Source organism: Equus asinus, chromosome 4 (genome assembly GCF_041296235.1).
Source record: "Equus asinus isolate D_3611 breed Donkey chromosome 4, EquAss-T2T_v2, whole genome shotgun sequence".
Taxonomy (NCBI): Eukaryota; Metazoa; Chordata; class Mammalia; order Perissodactyla; family Equidae; genus Equus; species Equus asinus.
In genome coordinates this window covers 79,022,769-79,041,845 of record NC_091793.1, presented here as the reverse complement: position 1 = coordinate 79,041,845, position 19,077 = coordinate 79,022,769, and the positions used below count along the sequence as shown (strand labels likewise).

Genomic DNA, 19,077 nt, shown 5'->3' with positions numbered 1-19,077 from the left:
TTTGCTTCAATAGCATTTATTTCTGCCCTGATTTTTAGCATTTCTCTCCTTCTGCTGACTTTGGGCTTTGTTTCCTCTTCTTTCTCTAATTCAGTTAGGTATAATTTGAGATTGCTTATTTGGGGTTTTTCTTGTTTGTTGAGGCGTGCCTGTATTGGGATGAATTGCCCTCTTCATATAGCTTTTGCTGTATCCCATATGATTTGGTATGGCATGTCATTTTCATTTGTCTCCAAATATTTTTTGATGTCTTCTTTCATTTCCTCAATGATCTATTTCTTGCTCAATAGCCCATTGTTTAGTCTCTACATCTTTGTCCCTTTCTCAGCTTTTTTCTTGTGATTAATTGCTAGCTTTATAGCATTATGATGGGAAAAGATGCTTGTTATTATTTCAATTTTTTTTTTAGTTTATAGAGGCTTGCCTTCTTTCCCAACATATGGTCTATCCTTGAGAATGTTCCGTGTGCACTTGAGAAGAATGTGTATTCTGCTGTTTTTGGATGGAGTGTTCTAGATATGTCTAAAAAGTCCAACTGTTTTAGCTTTTCGTTTAATTCTACTGTTTCCTTGTTGATTTTCTGTCTGGATGATCTGTCCAATGATGTGACGGGGGTGTTGAGGTCCCCTATTATTGTGTTATTTTTGATATCTTCTTTTAGGTTTGTTAATAGTTGCTTTATGAACTTTGGTGCTCCTGTTTGGGTGCTTAGATATTTATAAGCATTATTTCTTCTTGATGGAGTATCCCTTTGATCATTATATACTGCTCCTCTTTGTCTCTCTTTACCTGCCTTATCTTGAAATCTACTTTGTCTGATACAAGTATTGCGACACCTGCTTTCTTTTGTTTGCCGTTAGCTTGGAGTATCGTCTTCACCCCTTCACTCTGAACCTGTATTTGTCATTGGAGCTGAGGTGTGTTTCCTGGAGGCAACAAATTCTTGGATCTTATTCTTTAATCCATCTTGCCACTCTACATCTTTTTATTGGACAGTTGAATCCATTTACATTGAAGGTGATTATTGATGTATGGGGGCTTAATGCTGTCATTCTGTCACTCGTTTTCCAGCATTTCCTTTGTTTCTCATCCTGTGTGTTTTGGTCTACACATTGACTTCTGCAGTTCCTTATGCTGTGTTTCTTAGTTTTTTCCTTGTTTATTTTTTTGTGTCTCTGTTCTGCTTTTTAGTTTAGTGGCTACCCTGAAGTTTGTATTCAGAATCTGGTGCATAACATAGTCCATTTTCTGATGGCCTCTTATTTGCTTAGTCTGAACTGATTCAGTGACTTTCCTCCTCCCCTCCTAAGATATTATTTTCATATCTTATTCCAACTTGTGTTGTGAGTTTGTGGTTGAAGTGACACGGCTGTCTTTGTTTTTGGTGTTTTCCTTCCCTTTAACCTAATGCTACAGTTGAATATTTGCTATCCTGTTCTGATTCTATTTGTCTCCTTACTCTGTGTTTTGTGACCTCTTTCTCCCTTTTTTTTCTTTTTTCGGGTATGAGGGCCTACTTGAGGATTTCTTGTGTGTGGGGGTGGGGGGGGGGTCTCATGCCTACAAAGTCCCTTAGCTTTTGTTTCTCTTGGAAAGATTTAATTTCTCCCTCATATCTGAAGGATATTTTTGCTGGATAGAGTATTCCTGGCTGAAATTCTTATCTTTTAAAGTTTTGAATACGTCATTGAAATCTCTCCTAACTTGTAAGGTTTCTGCAGAGAAATCCGCTGAAAGTCTGATAGGGGTTCCGTTGTGGGTTATTTTCTTTTGCCTTGCTGCCCTGAGTATTCTTTCTTTGTCATTCATTTTTGCCAGTTTTACTACTATATATGCCTTGCAGTATGTCTTTTTACATTGACAAATTTAGGAGATCTGAAAGCTTTCTCCACACACATTTCTCTCTCATCCCCTAGATTTGGGAAGTTCTCTGCTATTATTTCTTTGAGCACGCTTTCTGCTCCATTCTCCTTCTCTTCACCTTCTTGCATACCTATAATTCTTATGTTGCATTTCCTCATTGAGTTGGCTATTTCTCGGAGATTTTCTTCATTTCTTTTTAGTCTTAGTTCTCTCTCCTCCTCTGTCTGGAGACATTCAACACGTCTATCTTTGATTAAGCTGATTTGCTGCTCTATGGTGTCCATACGGGCCTTCAGGGAATCCGTATTTTGTTTTATTTCTTCCATTGTATTTTTCATCTCTAGCATTTCTGAGTGATTCTTCTTTATAGTTGCAGTCTCTTTTGTGAAGTAGCTCCAGAACTCGTTGAATTGTTTCTCTATATTTTCTTTTACCTCATTGAGTTTTTTGATGATAGCTATTCTGAATTCATTGTCGTTTAGTTTACTTACTTCTGAGTCTTCAGAACATAATTCTGTATAATTACTGTTTTCCCTCTGGTCTGGAGCTTTTATGAACTGCCTGATGCTGGAAGTACGATTTTCCTCATTGCGATATTTGGTTGCAGTTACAGCCTATTGCCACTAGATGGGGGTTGAGAGCTGTGTATCCTGAGCCCTCCGTCTTCAGAGGAGATGGTGCAGCACAGTGAGGTTGGGGGGGGCACTTTCTTTTGTGCACAGATTGGGGTTTCCTGATCAGCTCTCGCATTCTGGTCTCCTGGGGTCTTGGCTTGATGAGGTCACCCCACGTGAAAGCTTTTGCCCTGTTAGAGGGCTTCCCTCTAGGCTGCAAGGGTGCTAGTGAGTCCTGGGTGATCCTGTGGACGTGAAACCCCTCCCCCACTCCTTCCCTCATGGAGCCTCCCGTGGCAGCGACCACAGACTTTAGGAGAGGGAGCAAAGTTCTCTCTTACTCTGTTCCAGCTCCTCTGAGGGGGGCTCCAGCCTCTCCACCCTCCGTCGTTTGGCTGCTGTGGGTCTCTGATGATTCCTGTGCTATTAGGATATTTTTTGTTGGAATATGCTTGCTCCTTTTTGTTGTATGTTGGAGGGGAGAGAGTCCTGGACACGCTCATTCTGCCATGATACTGATGTCGGTCCATTATAATTGTCAAACACCTGAGTTCAGAAATCTAATTTGGGATTAAAAGTCTCAACAGCTTCAAGTCGTTGGCTGTACATTTCATGGAGGTAAGAATAGAAAGAATACTGATAGCTGAGGGATGAAAAAAATGACTATGGAGTAAAGAGGTAAAGGATTTAACAATCTGGAGATGAGGGAAGGCAGAGAGAAGGTTGTTTTGATAAATAAAAAGTAGGGGAAGAAAAAAAAAAAGTAGGGGAAGAATTTCTGACCCACACTAGGAACTGTACAAATGTATGAATGAAAAAGGAATAAAACCAATAAACGAATAAAATGATGTAGTTAAAGAGACTTTTATAACATGGCTCCAGAAAGAGAGAGAAAAATTTAAGATTTTGTGTGCTATCCTGAAAAGATACTTTAAACATTTCCCCTCTATGGAAAAATACAGTTGAAATACTCACCAGCCATTTTCACAAATGAACTTTTAGAAAATGACTCATCCATTAGACTTGCCAATTGCAGTATATACAAAATTCATTGCAAGGAAAAAATCAAATTACTGAATCAAAATCAAAGGAGACAAAAGGAAAAAAATTACTAAGTCATGGGAGGAAAAAAATCAGACAATAAAATCAAAATGTAAAGAAAAGGGTTACTAACAAAACTAAATAGTAAGTTACTTCAAAATGTACCAGACCATCCAAAGAAAAAGACTTGCTACCTTTAGTAAAATGCTTTTAAAAACACTACCATATTCAGATTTCAATAAAAGTCCCAAGCAACGAAATACGATGTGTATGTTGCCCATCTTATGAAAAGGGACCACAATAAGTTCAAGGAGTTAATCAGGTATTCTGGTGAGTCAGTCAGCAACCATTTACTGAGCACATACCAGGTAATGTGCTATGTGTATGTAATAAATGAATTAGCAAATTAACTATTGTTATTAATGGTATTGGGTCACACCCTCTCCCTTTATGCTGGGGAAAAATAAAAAAGGGTTAAGAGTTGTAGCAATAGAGATTTAATTGCCAAATCTCCCATAAATGATTATGGCTTTGCTAATTTACTTTTTGCTAAAAATATTTTCTGTCCCATTTGTAACAAAATGTGGTCTATATGAAGCCAAGGTACAGACATTTATGATATCTGATACATGACATTTAAGTTAGGATATCATTTAATGAAATTGAGTATGAATAGCTCACATAGCAGATTTATGTCTGTTCTTTAGAATTACAATGTAGAGAGATTTTATTATAATAAGTAGTGACTAAAATAAGAGAGTAAAAGGTTTTGGTTAGGTCCTTTTTGTTTGTTTTATTTTTATATAGTTCTATTTGTTTTAGTGCCATGTGTCCTAAACCAAATTAAAGTTCAAAATGAAATTCATGATTTATATTGAAAATTTTACTTATCACACAGAAGAATATTGTGCTGTAACTAAATGGAAAGCAAAAAATATTTTAAAGTATACAAAAGAAGGGGCCAGCCCCATGGCCAAGTGGTTAAAGTTCTACATGCTCTGCTTCAGCAGCCCGGGTTTGCAGGTTTGGATCCCGGGTGTGGACCTACTCCACTCTTCAGCCATGCTATGGCGGCATCCCACATATAAAGTAGAGGAAGACTGAATCAGATGTTAGCTCAGGGCAAATCTTCCTCACAAAAACAAAAAAGCATACAAAAGAAAATAAGAACTAGAAAATAATAAAACTAAATACATCTGAGACTTCTCATCTATCTCAGATTAAATTTGTGCTTTTTCAAACTTTATTTTCCCCAGTAGATGCAAAGTTTTTAACTTCTAGGAGCTCTAAGGAAACAATGAATCATTTATATAGCAAAAAAGTGTTAAGTACTTCTATTTGTTTATGTTCTACTCTACTTAAGCAAATAACATTTTAAAGCCTCTGGTGAATACTTTTAAGACAGGCAACAAGAGTAGGTAACACTAATTGCAATGGCCCACTGCCACAAGGGGAGTAATCGAAAAAACTAAAATTCCAACACAAGCAATATGATTTTAGGGCCCATACTCTTCATCACTATGCTTTGCTGTCTCTTAAAGATATCTTCTGCCATTTTACATTACAACAAAAACTTTGTAACAACAAAGAACTCCAAAAGCTTCCAATTCGAAAAAGTAGAAAATATGATAAAATACTGACCTTTTTCCTTTTGTATACCATCCAGAAAAGCTAGAGACACTGTGGTTACTACAGTCACGCATCACTGCACAACTGGGATACATTCTGAGAAATGGGTCGCTAGGCAATTTCGTTGTTGTACAAACATCATAGAGTGTATTTACACAAATCTAGATGGTATGGCCTACTACACACGTAGGCTATACAGTACTAATTTTATGGGACCACCATCATATATGTGGTCCATTGATGACTGAAATGTCCTTCCACAGTGCATGACTGTATTTAAAGGAAAAATTAAAATGAAGGAAAAAAACTAGACCATCAACCTTATCTTAAATAATCCTATTCCTAAAAATGTTACAGGTAGCTCAGTGTTGTTTTCACTTTGATTTACTTTATGTCAGAAACATTGTATTGTCATCACTGACTGATCAACTGTCTAGTTTCTGAACACATTAGCTTTAAAAAAATCTCCACTCCCCAACCTTAATGATCTATCAAATACTTAAATGTTCTGAGAGATGCAAATAAAGGCATCTAAATTGTTTATATCAGTCCCAAGTTTGACCTGCTATTATAACTTAGTTTAGGAAGTTTCTCACACAAGAGAAAACCTATAATTCAAAGTTGTTATTTTATATTTGCCATATGAACTTTAAGTACAGAAGTAAATATCATTCCAGCCTACTGAGTGGGTGTGAAAAATCTGAACTCATTTCAATACTATTATAGTCTTTATTCTTCTGTTATTATTCTAAAGTTAATGATTCTTCTTCCATAAAATTATCAGTGAGGTAAGTCAGTCACTGACTAAACAGTTCTATTATCAGATCATGCCATACCTAAACTTAACATCTCATAAGTACTAACTTTTGCTGGCTACATAGAATCATAAAATTACAAGATTAAAAAGAATTTAAAAGGGCATTTCTTTAATTTCCCTGCTTCAAGCAAGATTGTACTCATACCACCAAGATTTTTATCTATTTTATTAAGCCCAAGACACTAAAATTCCAAAATCTGCCTTGTAAACCTATGCTAGTACTTCCTGTATGTAATTTCACATTTACTTAAATCTCTAAAACCAAAAAGAGCAGAGTAAAATAGAAACAACACAGGTTTTGAAGGCGAGCATGATCTAGGTATAATCCTGCTCAAACTAACTACTGGCAGTATGACCTTGGGTAAATTACTGCAAAGACCCAAAGCCTCATTTCTTATCCATAAAATGGGGTAATATTTCATCATTGAAACTGTCTAGGGATTAAGTAAGTTAACAGGTACAGTCCCAATTATACTGCATGGTACCATAGCTGTTGCTCAGTAACAGCCATTTCCTCCTCTCTTAAAGTCATTTCCCAGCACTTCAGGATCTGGTATGATAAAGTAGCTTAGTCAGAATAACCATCCTTAGATAAAATTTACAAGATCTGGACAAAAAAGAACACAATTTTTCAAAGCTCTGAAGATTGACCAAATGAAAGCAGAAAATAGTTTATCTATGAAAAAAAGAAATTGTGGCCGAAAGGATTTGCATGTTTGTACCTTTTTGTCTAAGGCAGCAGTTCTTAAACTTTTTTGCATCACAACTCCTTTACACTCTTGAAAACTACTGAGGACTCCACGTTAGAAATTAAAAAGGAAAAAATTATAAATTTTTAATTTCAGTGAAAATGATAATGAACTTACCAAATGTTAAATAAATTTCTAACAATATGTTCCAGAACAAACAAAAATACTAATGAGAGGCTGGCATTGTTTTATATTTTGTAAATCTCTTTAATGTATAGTTTAAAAAACATAACTGGATTCTTATATTTGCACCTTCATTCAATCTTTGCAATCCATTTTTCTGACTGTAGTATATGAAGAAAATTGGCCTTATATACATGATGTAGTTGGAAAAGGCAGGGCATTGCCAACACTTGAAAGGCTCTCAGAGAGCAAAAGGACTGGGTCCTCAGACCACATCATGAGAATTGCTGATCTAAAGGTACTCTAATTAGTGCACAACTTGAGGGCTGCAGAATGACGGAGCTGTACTGGATTCAGAAGACAGAAAATAAAGTTCAGAGATGGCAGAGAAGTTCTAAAGTTGAAGCATAAATTCTGAAAAGAAAGAAGCCAATAAGGGGAAAGGCCCAAAATCTGCATATAAATTCTGCCCGCAATCTTGGCTACCCGCTAAACCACGCAGGTGCAGTGGAGAGGCTAGGGTACCATGACAAAGGAGGAGAATGAAAGTAAAGCTTTCAGCTGCTGGAACCACTGAGAAGAGAATGGAGTTTTAATCCAGTCAAGTGAACTGCTTGCTAGAACAAAAATACTCTTCAGAGGAACACACAGAATCTAGTCTGTACATTTCATTCAAAATATAAGCATAAAATTAAGAAACTACTAGATACAGACACAAAACAAAAACAAATAGAAAAACAGGAAAATGTGACCTATACTCAAAAGAATAGTCAACAGAAACCAACCCCAAGAAGGCCTAGGTGTTACAATTGGCTTTAGACTAGCTATAATAAATATGCTCAAGGACTAAAGGAAAATACTTTCAAAACAAATTTAGAGATGAGGAACTTCAGAGAATTGGAAATTATAAAAAGAACCAAACAAATTCTAGACTTAAAAAGTACAATATCTGAATTGGAAAATACATCAAGTGGGCTTAACATCAAACTGGAGACAGCAGAAGAAAAAGCAAATGAACTCAAAGATAAATCAAGAGAAATTATCTGAGAGAAAAAGAAGACTGAGGACAGCAGAGCCTCAGAGAGTATCAAGATGTCACAGAAAAGGAATAGAGAATGGAGCAGAAAAATATTTCAAGAATAATGGCCAAAACTTTCCTAATTTGGTGAAAAACAAAGAACTTACATATTCAATATTAACAAACCTAAGCAGGAAAAATATAAAGAAAACACATTTATACACATCATAGTTAGACGGCTTAAATAGAAAGATAAAGAAAAAAAATAATGAAAGCAGCCAGAGAAAAAAACATTAAAATAGAATAAAAATATGAACAACACCTAACTTCTCATCAGAAACTATAGAAAGTAAAAGAAAATGGAACTACATCTTTAGAGAACTAGAAAAAATAGTAACTGTCAAGCCAGAATTCTTCAGTAAAACTATCCTTCAAAAACAAGTTAAATAAAGATATTTTTAGATTAAAAAAACACAATTTGTAGCAAGCCAAAAGTATGGCAATTCTTCAAAAAATACAAAATAGAATTTTCATATGATCCAGTAATTCCACTCTGGGTACACACTCCAAAGAACTGAAAGCAGAGACTCAAACAGGTATTTGTACAATCATCTTCGCAGCAGCATTATCCACAATAGCTCAAAAGTGGAAACAACCTAGGTGTCCATCAACAGATAAATAAATGGATTAACAAAATGTGGTATACATACACAAGAGACTATTATTCAGTCTTAAAAAGGAATGGAACCCTGACACATTCTACAACATGGATGAACCCTGAAGACACTATGTTAAGTGAAACAAGCCAGACACAAAAGGACAAATACTGTTATGATCTCACTTATATGAGTTATCTGCAGTGGTCGATTCATAGAACAGAAATAGAATAGTGGTTACCAGGAGTTTGGAGGGGAAAGGAAGCTACTGTTTAATGAGAATGGAGTTTCAGTTTGGGCTGATGAACACTTCAACAATGTGAAAGTACTTAACGTCATTTAATTTTACACATTAAAGGGGCTGGCCCAGCGCAATAGTGGTTAAGTTCATGCATTCTGCTTCAGCGGCCCGGGGTTTGCTGGTTCAGATTCCCAGTGTGGACCTACGCACCGCTTATCAAGCCATGCTGTAGCAGGCGTCCCAAATGTAAAGTAGAGGAAGATGGGCATGGATGATAGCTCAGGGCCAATATTCCTCAGCAAAAAAAGAGGAGGATTGGTGGTGGATGTTAGCTCAGGCCTAATCTTCCTCAAAAAAAGAAATTTTTTACATGTTAAAATGGTCACACTTGGGGGCTGGCCCCGTGGCCGAGTGGTTAAGTTCGCGCGCTCCGCAGCAGGCGGCCCAGTGTTTCGTTGGTTCGAGTCCTGGGCGCGGACATGGCACTGCTCATCAGACCACGCTGAGGCAGCGTCCCACATGCCACAACTAGAAGAAGCCACAACTAGAAGAACCCACAACGAAGAATACACAACTATGTGTCGGGGGGCTTTGGGGAGAAAAAGGAAAAAATAAAATCTTAAAAAAAAAAAAAAAAAAATGGTCACACTTGGGGCTGGCCCCGTGGCAGAGTGGTTAAGTTCACGCGCTCTGCTGCAGGCAGCCCAGTGTTTCGTTGGTTCGAATCCTGGGCGCGGACATGGCACTGCTCATCAAACCACGCTGAGGCAGCGTCCCACATGCCACAACTAGAAGGACCCACAACGAAGAATATACAACTATGTCCAGGGGGCTTTGGGGAGAAAAAGGAAAAAATAAAATCTTTAAAAAAATAAAAAAAAATAAAAAGTTCAAACTTACGTATACTTTACCACAATAAAAAATTTTTTTTAAATGAACATAATTTACCATTTTCAGAGAATAAAAAAGAAAAACCCTATGATTATCTCAATAGATTTAAATAAACATTCATGATAAAAAAATAAAACTTTCAGCAAACTATGAAAAGAATTTCTTCAGTCTTAAAAAGGACACCTTAAAGTGTTAAAGCACTGAACATTTCCCCACTAACGCTGTGAAGAAGGCAAGTGTGCATACTCTTAAAGGTTCTATTCAACATTTTACTGAAGGTCAATAACTGTAAGAAATAAAAGGAACAAAAACTGGAAAAGAAGTAAAACTGTCCCTATTGACAGGCAACATGATTATGAATGCAAAAAATGCAAAAGAATTAATAAAAAGATCATCAATCTTTACCTTTAGCCAGGTCTCAAGATCCAAAGTCAACATACAAAATTCTATTGTATGTCTATGTGCTAGCAAGAAACAATGGGAAAATAAAACTAAAAAACAATCCCAGGGGAAGGCCTGGTGGCACAGTGGTTAAGTTTGTGCACTCCACTTCAGTGGCCTGGGGTTCATAGGTTTGGATCCCAGGTCTGGACCTACACACCACTCATCAAGCCATGCTGTGGCAGCATCCCACATACAAAACAGAGGAACACTGGTAAAGATGTTAGCTCAGGGACAATCTTCCTCAAGCAAAAAGAGGAAGACTGGCGAGAGATGTTAACTCAGGGACAATCTTCCTCAAGCAAAAAGAGGAAGACTGGCAAGAGATGTTAGCTCAGGGACAATCTTCACCAAATAAAAAAAAAGAAAATCCCATTTACAACTAAAATACTTAGTAATACATTTAACAAAAAATATGCAAGATCTCCACCAAAAACTATAAAACACTGCTGAGAAAAATTAAAGACAATTTAAATAAATGGAAAGAGGCGCCATGTTCATGATTGGAAGCTTCAAGATTGTCAAAATGCCACTTCTCTCCAAAGTAATCTATAAATTCAACACAATCATAATCATAATGCCAACATAATTATTTTTATAGAAACTGATAAGCTTATGCCAAAATTCATAACAGAAATATAAAGGACCTAGAATAGACAAAATAATCTTGGGAAAACAAGAAAAGCTAAAGAATTTACATTAACTTCAGGACTTATTATAATAAAGCTATTCAATGGTTCTCAAATAGGGGCAATTTTGCCTCTAATGTGATAAGTGGCAATGTCTAGATACATTTCTGGTGGTCACCACTGGGGTGCTACTGGCATCTTGTAAGTAGACGTCACAGATACTGCATGAGACAGCACCACAACAATCTGATGCAAAATTTCAATGTGCCAAGGTTGGAAAACCCTAAACTACAGTAGTCAAGACAATGTGGTACTGACATCAGGATAGTAAAACAGATTAATGGAATAGAATACAGATTCCAGAAGGTGATCCCCTAGGTCAACTGTCTGACAAAGGTGACAAAGCAATTCAATGGAAAAAAAAGTGTATTCAACAGAAGGGTCTAGTATATCCATATGTAAAATAAATAAATAAATAAACCTTGATCTCTTCCTCACACTACATACAAATGTTAGTTTCAGATGGTTCATAGACCTAAATACAAGCTAAAATGATAAAGCTTCCAGGAGAAAACATAAAAAGAATACCTCCACAACCTAACAAACTACTATCTGAGAAAAGACTTCAACTCAGAATATACAAAAGAACTAACATACTCCTACAACTCAATAAAAACTCAACTCAATTTAAAATATGGACACAAAACTTGAACAGACATTTCACAACAAAAAACATACAAATGGCTAATAAGCACATGAAAAAAGTGGTCAATACCAATAATCATCACGGAAACACAAATTAAAACCAGAATGAGAAATACAAATTAATTCCACAAACTACATACCCATTAGGATGACTAAAATTTGTAAGACTGAAAACCACCAATTGTTAGTGAGAATGTGGAGCCACCCAAACTCTCATAACATTGCTAGTAGGTTGGTAAAGTGGTACAAAAAGCTTCAGCAGTTTCTTATAAAGTTAAGCAAACACCTATCCCATAACTCAGTAATTCCACTTCTAGGTATTTACCCAAGAGAAATAAAAACATAGGTCTACAAAAGGCTTCATACAAGAATGTTCTGCTTTATTCACAACAGCGAGTATATCTGTCAACAGGGGAAACAAACTGTGATATATTCATACAACAGAGTACTTACACAGCAATAAAAAGAAATACAGTCACGCATGGCTTAAAGATGGGGCTACATTCTGAGAAATGCATGGTTAGGTGATTTTGTCATTGTGCAAACATTACAGAGTATACTTACACAAATCTAGATGGTATAGCCTACTACACATCTAGCCTATATGGTACTAATCTTATGGGACCACCATTGCTGACCGAAAAGTTATGCAGCACGTAACTGTACTGATAAATGCAACAACCTAGAATAACGTCAAAAATATTATGTAAAAGAAGCCAGGTACAAAGAGTATATACTGTATGATACCATATATATGAAATTCTAGAGCACGCAAAAGTAATCTATGGTTTAAAAGAGAAAAGAAAAGAACAGCATGCATGGGGGGCATGGGTGAGGAGCATAGGGATTAACTGGAAAGGGTCACTAGGGATCTGTCCAGGGTGACAGAAATGTCCAATATCTTAAGAGTGTTACGCTGATGTAAACATTCATCAAAATTAAGCAGTTTTGTGCATTACAAGTAAATTTATCCCAAAAAATCCCCAACTATTAAAAAAATCTAGTGGGGGGTGGGGAGTTGGAGTACTATGGAAATAAGAAATAGCAAATATCAACAGTTGAAAGTGGGCAATAGGCACATGGGGGTTTACTATACTATTTTGTTTACTTTATATATGTTTGAAATTTTTCATAAAGACTTCTAAAAAATAATTTCTCTTAATTCCCCCTCAGTGGAAGAAGAGAACTGGTAATCACTGCCCTTCACATAAATTAAAATCTCATTGAGGCATTCTCTCGACTTTAATACGCTGAATCATCCCTGTCCTTTACCCTTTCTTTAATCTCATTCATCACAGTTACAGCTCACCTTGAAATCTGTGCGTGTTTTCTAGATCTCATTTATTTACTACTATTTATAGAAAGAAAACTGTTGGAGAGAGCTAACACTCCTTTAGCCCCTACTACATGCCTGGCAGTATGCTACCTACTTTGAATACATTACACAACTTACATCCCAAAATTGAATCTTATTTGTTTGCTTATTACTTCTCTCCCTCATGAGAATTTATGTTTAATGGCTACAGAGATTTTATCTTGTTCACTATTTCTTCAGACCTGGCACACAGCTGATACTCAGTAAATACGTGTAAATCAAAGAATTAAGGAATATATCAGAGCTCACAAATATGCAGTTTAGCTCTCTTTTTGGCAGCGCAAATCATTTCCCACTCCAGTTATACCCAGCTTGTTTTGTCTTTAATCTTACTGGCATCTATATCAAATATTGTTATTTATTTGTTTCAAGTGGAATAGAATGATCGGTGTTTGAGAACTTTACTTTTTCTCTTTATTCAAAAATGTAATAATAAAAATATTTTAAAACAGTAAATCAATTTACTCTCTATATTTAGGCATATCTTTAAATGATGTGTGATTTCTATATGTAGTGTTGCTTTTTCTGCTGTTATTCATATAGATAAAGAAGAAAATCCTAAAGCTTTGATAGTCTCAAATTCTGTAAACATCACCAAAAAACTGAAAAACCCTAGCAAATAATGAGAATTGAGAGTTCCTTAAAGAGGAGTAAATTGCAGTTAATAACAGATTTATAATAACAATTTGATCAATTTTACTTCAAAAGAATTTATCAAACAAAGCACCCACATAAGCCTAAAATCAAATTGTTACTTTCAGTAAAATAAAGCAAATCTAGGTTTGTTCTCAGAGTACATTCTTCAGTAAACATTCATAAACATTCAGTTTGAGCAAAACCAACAATACCTTAGATTAGAATTAGTTTCACCTCAATTTTGAATAATTTTTTCATTCTAAAACATCATCAAAACATCCATAGGTTAAAAAAAAAAACGGGGGGGGGGCAGGGCACACAAATATTATTAGTATTGTAAAATACAAAAATTGAGTGAAATAGCTGCTAAGAGGAGCAAGTTGGTTGGTAAGACCAAGATTTTTCCTCATTAGTTAAGCAAAATACTCTACCAAGAAGTTGGTAATTGCAATGTTTCTCCGACAAAACAAAAAACTTTGAAGGCAACATTTCTAACGTTCTAAGGGAGAAGGCAAGAGAGAAGTAAACACCAGGAGAAACAGAAATAAAATCACTCACAAAGAATGACATTATACATATAAAATTTTATTTAAAAAGCAGTTCACAAATGTCTTACACATATCATCTACTACAGATTCAAATCCAAGTTCTTCCAGATGCCATTTTATGTTGACAGATCAGACGTAACTTTTAAAAACAGTTAATTCAAATGTACCAAATGCAGCAAAGGGTTTAAAAATAAAGTTTCAAGGTAAATACTCATTTAGAGACACCAGCAAATAGATCTGACCTTTTCAAGTGGCTTTCCCAAAGAGTTTCCAATCAGTTTCCAGTCATTCAAGACTTCTTCAACTTTGGAAATAAACCTAGGAAGGAGCAAAAAAACTTTCTAAACATGTAAACAGGACATTTTTTACTGCTATTATATAATTTCTTTAAAAAATGTATTTTTTATAATTTAACGTTTTTATCAGAGAAGGCTTAGTATCGTTAGTCTAATACGGATGTGGAGTAAAAGTGGAAAGCATCTTCTTGAGCCCAAGAATTCTTAGATTTTGATTTTTTTAAGTCTACTGCTTACCAACAAAGGCATTCTGCCTTCTATAAAATATAAATTAAGAATTAACAAATCTCTCTATACTAAAACGAACATAATAAATTTGGGACAGAAGTTAAAAACTGACAAACTAAAATGATACTATTAAAGATAATTATGAAAATGATCCTCTTTTCTCTACCTTCAAAATTATTGATCTATTTAAATTAACTTTTCCTTTAAAGATATTTAGAAATTCCCTGATTTGCCTTTCACTCCCTCAAAAAAGACAAGATTATTTGGGAACTTTACTCATCAAAATAAAACAAGTTTTAAGGGAGAACCGGCAAGGAACTGTAAGTAGATTTGTCAGCTTTAAGGAATAACTGACATATTTTTAAAACTATTCACAACCTAATCTTTAAGTCTACCAATCAAGCAGACCTACTAAAAACAGAATGAATTTTGACTAGTGACATGCTCAATATCAGCAAATGAAAACTGTCAAACCTCAGTGGTAGCGTTAAATACATACCAAAAGGCACTTCCAGAAGACTTGTTGTTACCCTAAGAAGCTGGCTTCTTACATAAGCATGATGCAGTCAAACAGCAACATCACTCTCCTAAACACACACATATCATTGCTAGAGTACTGGAGTTAACTCCAGTCAAAAGATATTCAAAGGCATCAGGTTTTTTCTTCGGTAACATTATAAATTAATATTTACATTTCTGTTGTAAGATAGTAATGATAGTAATGATAAATTAGAGTTTTTATGATGCAACTGAACCTTCTAATTAATTCCTCTTTAAAAGTAAAGGCAGTATTAACCAACATACTAATTCATTTGTAGGGCTTTCAGTCAAAAGGCAATGAATCATCAGTTTTGAAAGTGAGTGCTCCAGAAGTAAATTAACATGCTAACAAAAAAGGAAATAATTTAAAATGTATCCATATGTAAGCAAAAATCTGCATATGAAATGTACATTGCATTTATAAAGGTAAAAAATTGAAAGCTACCTTAATGTCCAACTGCAGCAAACAGCTATAAATTAATGGTATATCCATTCAATGGACTAACACTCATTAAAAATCATGTTTTGAAAACCATTTGAGGAAACGTTAATACGTTAAATGAAAAAATGGAAGCTACAGAAGTATTAATGTGGTTTGTTACGAAAAGTTTACATCATACACACAGATCAGAAGGAATTTTCTCAAAATATTAATAATAGCTATCTCCTGGTGGTAGGATTACAGGTGATTTTCTTTTCTTTTTTATTCTGCTCTGAGGTATTATTATTATAATAAAAATAATTTAAAATAATACAGCTTTCACAGTAAAAGAAGAAATATCTTAAAATAATTATTGCATGAATTCTGTCAGTACTAGCTAAGAGAAAAAATGGACTCTATCCTCAAAGTATTGAGATTTGCGTAGAAAAACTTAATAACTTTATCCCTGAAAGCTCTCCAGATCTCAGCTGAAGAGTCATTTCCTCTGGCTCCTCATTCTCTAATAGGTTCCTTATTATAAGACCAGGTTTCTTTCCCTTCTCAGCTCTCATTTCAACTGTAATTACCGACTCATTTGTATTATTACTTGATTCACGTCTGTTTCTTCCATTAGACTGTACATTTGGTAAGAGCAGGAATCATCTCTTTTTACTGACCACCACATCCCTAATGCCCTGCGCTGTGCTTGACACATGGGCACTCAACAAATATTTCTTCAATGGACAAACGATAAAAAGAGTTATGGGCTTCTATTCAGTCCTCTCAACAAACTGTCTGTATGGCTCACAACATAGCTGCAAAAAACTTTCACTCAAACATTAAACTCAAGGTTTAAGAGACTCCAAAATTTTACATTTTCCCAGGAATTGTAAAACACTGGTTTTGCTCTAGAAACAAGAGCATAAAAGCCAAACCCAAATTTCCCACTTTGTGGTAGATCTCATAACTGTGTTAACAATTATTTCCAAATAAGGAGTTAAAGGGTTTGATATTCCACTTCAGGATATTTTAAATATTTAACTAGGGGAAAGTGATCATTTTTCCATTCAATACTCTGAGGTTTCCTCACCAATACTCTCCTAGATTCAGGTTACATTTGTCTAACTACCTTCAAGACATCAAGTTGTTATTTTAAATTCAACAGGTCTAAAACTGGACTCTTCTCACTTTGCACTTTCTTATTTTCATTCTTTGAGGCAAGAAACTGCAGTTTCATGTTTGATCCTTTCCACTGTTACAATTCATCAAGTGCATCTATCTAAATCTTCTTGGACATGTCTCATAATCCTCCCTTCTATTCTCCCTTTCCCTCCAGTCTCCAAATCACCAACCTAAGGACCAAAGTAGGTAACTGGCCTTCATTTTACCTCATCTCTTCAAACAACTCTCATCATATTACTCCACCATTCTAAAATTAAGAGTCTCTCACTATTGTTCTTTAATGGTTCTTTCTTTCTTTTTTTTTCCTGAGCAAGATTCACCCTGAGCTAACATCTGTGCCAATCTTCTTCTATTTTGTATGTGGGCCACCACCACAGCATGGCCACCGATGAGTGGTGTAGGTCCACATCCAGGAACCAAACCCTGGCTGCCGAAAAGGAGCACAGCAAACTTAACCACTAGGCCATGGGGCCAGCCCTAATAGCTCTAAGAGAGGTCACCTGACCAGCAACATCAGCATCATCTGGGAACCTGTTAGAAATGCAAATTTTTGGGTCCAGCTCAGACAAAATCAGAAACTATGATTCTGATGCACAGTGGTCTTAAAGCAATAAATCTAAAGATTCCTTTACTTAGCTTTGGAGACTATCCATAACCTGCTCCTATCTTCTTTAGTAATCTTATTTATTTTCTTTCACTAGATGGCCTTCACTCCAGTAAAGACATTACTTCCTGAAATCTCAAAGGTTCATTTTCACCTGTCTCTTCTCATGTCAGCACCTTCTCACGTCTAACCAAGCACTTCCCACTTCCAGGCCTAACTCATCTCCTATCTTTTCTACAAAAATGTCTCCAATAATTGTAATCCACAACAATACCATCCTTATTTAAACTACTATTTTTATAGTTAGTACCACTGGACTTACAATTTAAGTATCTCCTGTATTATTTTGTTTGTTCGAACATATGGATCAAGATTTTTTTGTTGTTTTTGTTCTTTTCCATTGGTATCATTCTGGACACACAGTACCTGCTCCATAAAGCCTTGCCAGTGTAATGATGTCTCACCACCTTTTCTTTTTTTGCAGGATATCACAGGTCAAATCATTATTCCAGCAAAGATCTTTTATATTTTTCTATGTCAACCAATGACATGACATCCACAAACTTCCTCTCCCAACCAGGAAGATAATAAAATGTTGCAACAAACTCACCCCGACCTCAACACCCAGACACGGAAGGGTCTCTGAGCCACCCAACAGAATCCTTCTCACCTAAGCTATCACTCCTTCACAAACTTGGCTTTCAACTAATCTCAGTGACACGACAGTTTCACTCAGCTGTTCAACGCAGTCTGACAGGCACAGGGAGCCTGGGCACATTACCCACGGACACCTAACAACTTCAATCAAAGCGCTGCAAAGCCATATGCAGACTATTTTAAAAGGTTATTCTAAAAGACGGGATGGAGATAGTGGGAGTGTGGCAGGTGGACAACCACCAGACCCCTGAAGGCCTCCGCCTAAGAAGGATATCCCAACGGACAAGGGAGGAAGAAAAGCACTGCGAAGTTGATCGCTTATGAGTTAAACGGAAACGAAACCAGGAACGGAAGTGGGAGCCACGGAAATCGTTCCCGCGGGTGGGCAACAGCCCAGGTCTAAGGAAAGTGGTCTGAGAGGAAACAAAACTTTTTCTGACACCCGGTGTCTCAGCGGTCTGGCGGACGGGGGCGAGCCGGGGCTTGTGAGACGCGAGAAGCGGAAAAGGGTAGCGAGCTGACCGGGGAGGGGAGGGGTTGGGGACCCCGGGGCCCAGGAGTCTTCAGCGGCGTCGCAGGCGGACTGTCTCTGTTGTGGAAGCGGCGGGGGGACGCCGGGGCCCGGGGTGCCATTAACCAGTGAAACGACTCACTCACCTTTCCCATTCCGAGGCCGTGGTGAAGTCCGTGATCTCAAATACCTCGGACTCGGGCTGCGGGAAAGGGAAGGAAAGAAAGAAAGAGATTGAGCGCCGGGGCGCTGACGCAGAGGAGCGGACTTAAGAACGGGAGGAGGTAGCAAGCAAACACCTCACCTCACTGTCGGCCGCCATCTTGAGGAGCGCCGGGCGCGCGCTAGGACTGCCGGGAAGAAGAGCAGGAGGGCGAGGGGAGGAGGAAAAGCAGGGGGGAGAGCCGGCGGGGGCGGGGCCTCCTCGCAGCCCCGCCCCCTGTTAGTGGCCCTGCTTGGAAAAGGCTTCTTAGGCTGAAATCATCAGATGGAAAACAAAATGGTTTGAATTTGAAATTTTCCTGTAGAGTAATGAACTTAGGGAGGGAACAGAAGCAAGGAGTTAAGATAAGGCCCTAGATTCTTGTGGATAAGGTTGTATTAAAAAACCTAAAGCACTTTGAGTTTGTTTTCATTCAGCTTCTATTTATTGATTGCAAGGC

General features: G+C 36.7%; 1 protein-coding gene across 7 annotated transcripts in view; it reads right to left on the bottom strand.

Annotated features, from left to right (window-relative positions):
• RAB3GAP1 (RAB3 GTPase activating protein catalytic subunit 1) overlaps window positions 1-18,783 on the bottom strand; it is a 118,574-nt gene extending 99,791 nt beyond the window's left edge. For 4 of the 7 annotated variants that reach the window (XM_044769015.2, XM_044769016.2, XM_014849506.3 and 1 more), the window contains exons 1-3: window positions 18,720-18,783; window positions 18,562-18,617; window positions 14,219-14,294 (exon numbers count right to left, since the gene is read on the bottom strand). In XM_044769015.2, coding sequence (XP_044624950.2) covers window positions 14,219-14,294; window positions 18,562-18,617; window positions 18,720-18,737 — 150 coding nt within the window. In that variant the 5' untranslated portion in view covers window positions 18,738-18,783. The remainder of the gene's footprint in view (window positions 1-14,218; window positions 14,295-18,561; window positions 18,618-18,719) is intronic. The other 3 variants (XM_070507575.1, XM_070507576.1, XM_044769018.2) reach the window with 2 other exon arrangements.
• Window positions 18,784-19,077: the final 294 nt, after the last annotated feature.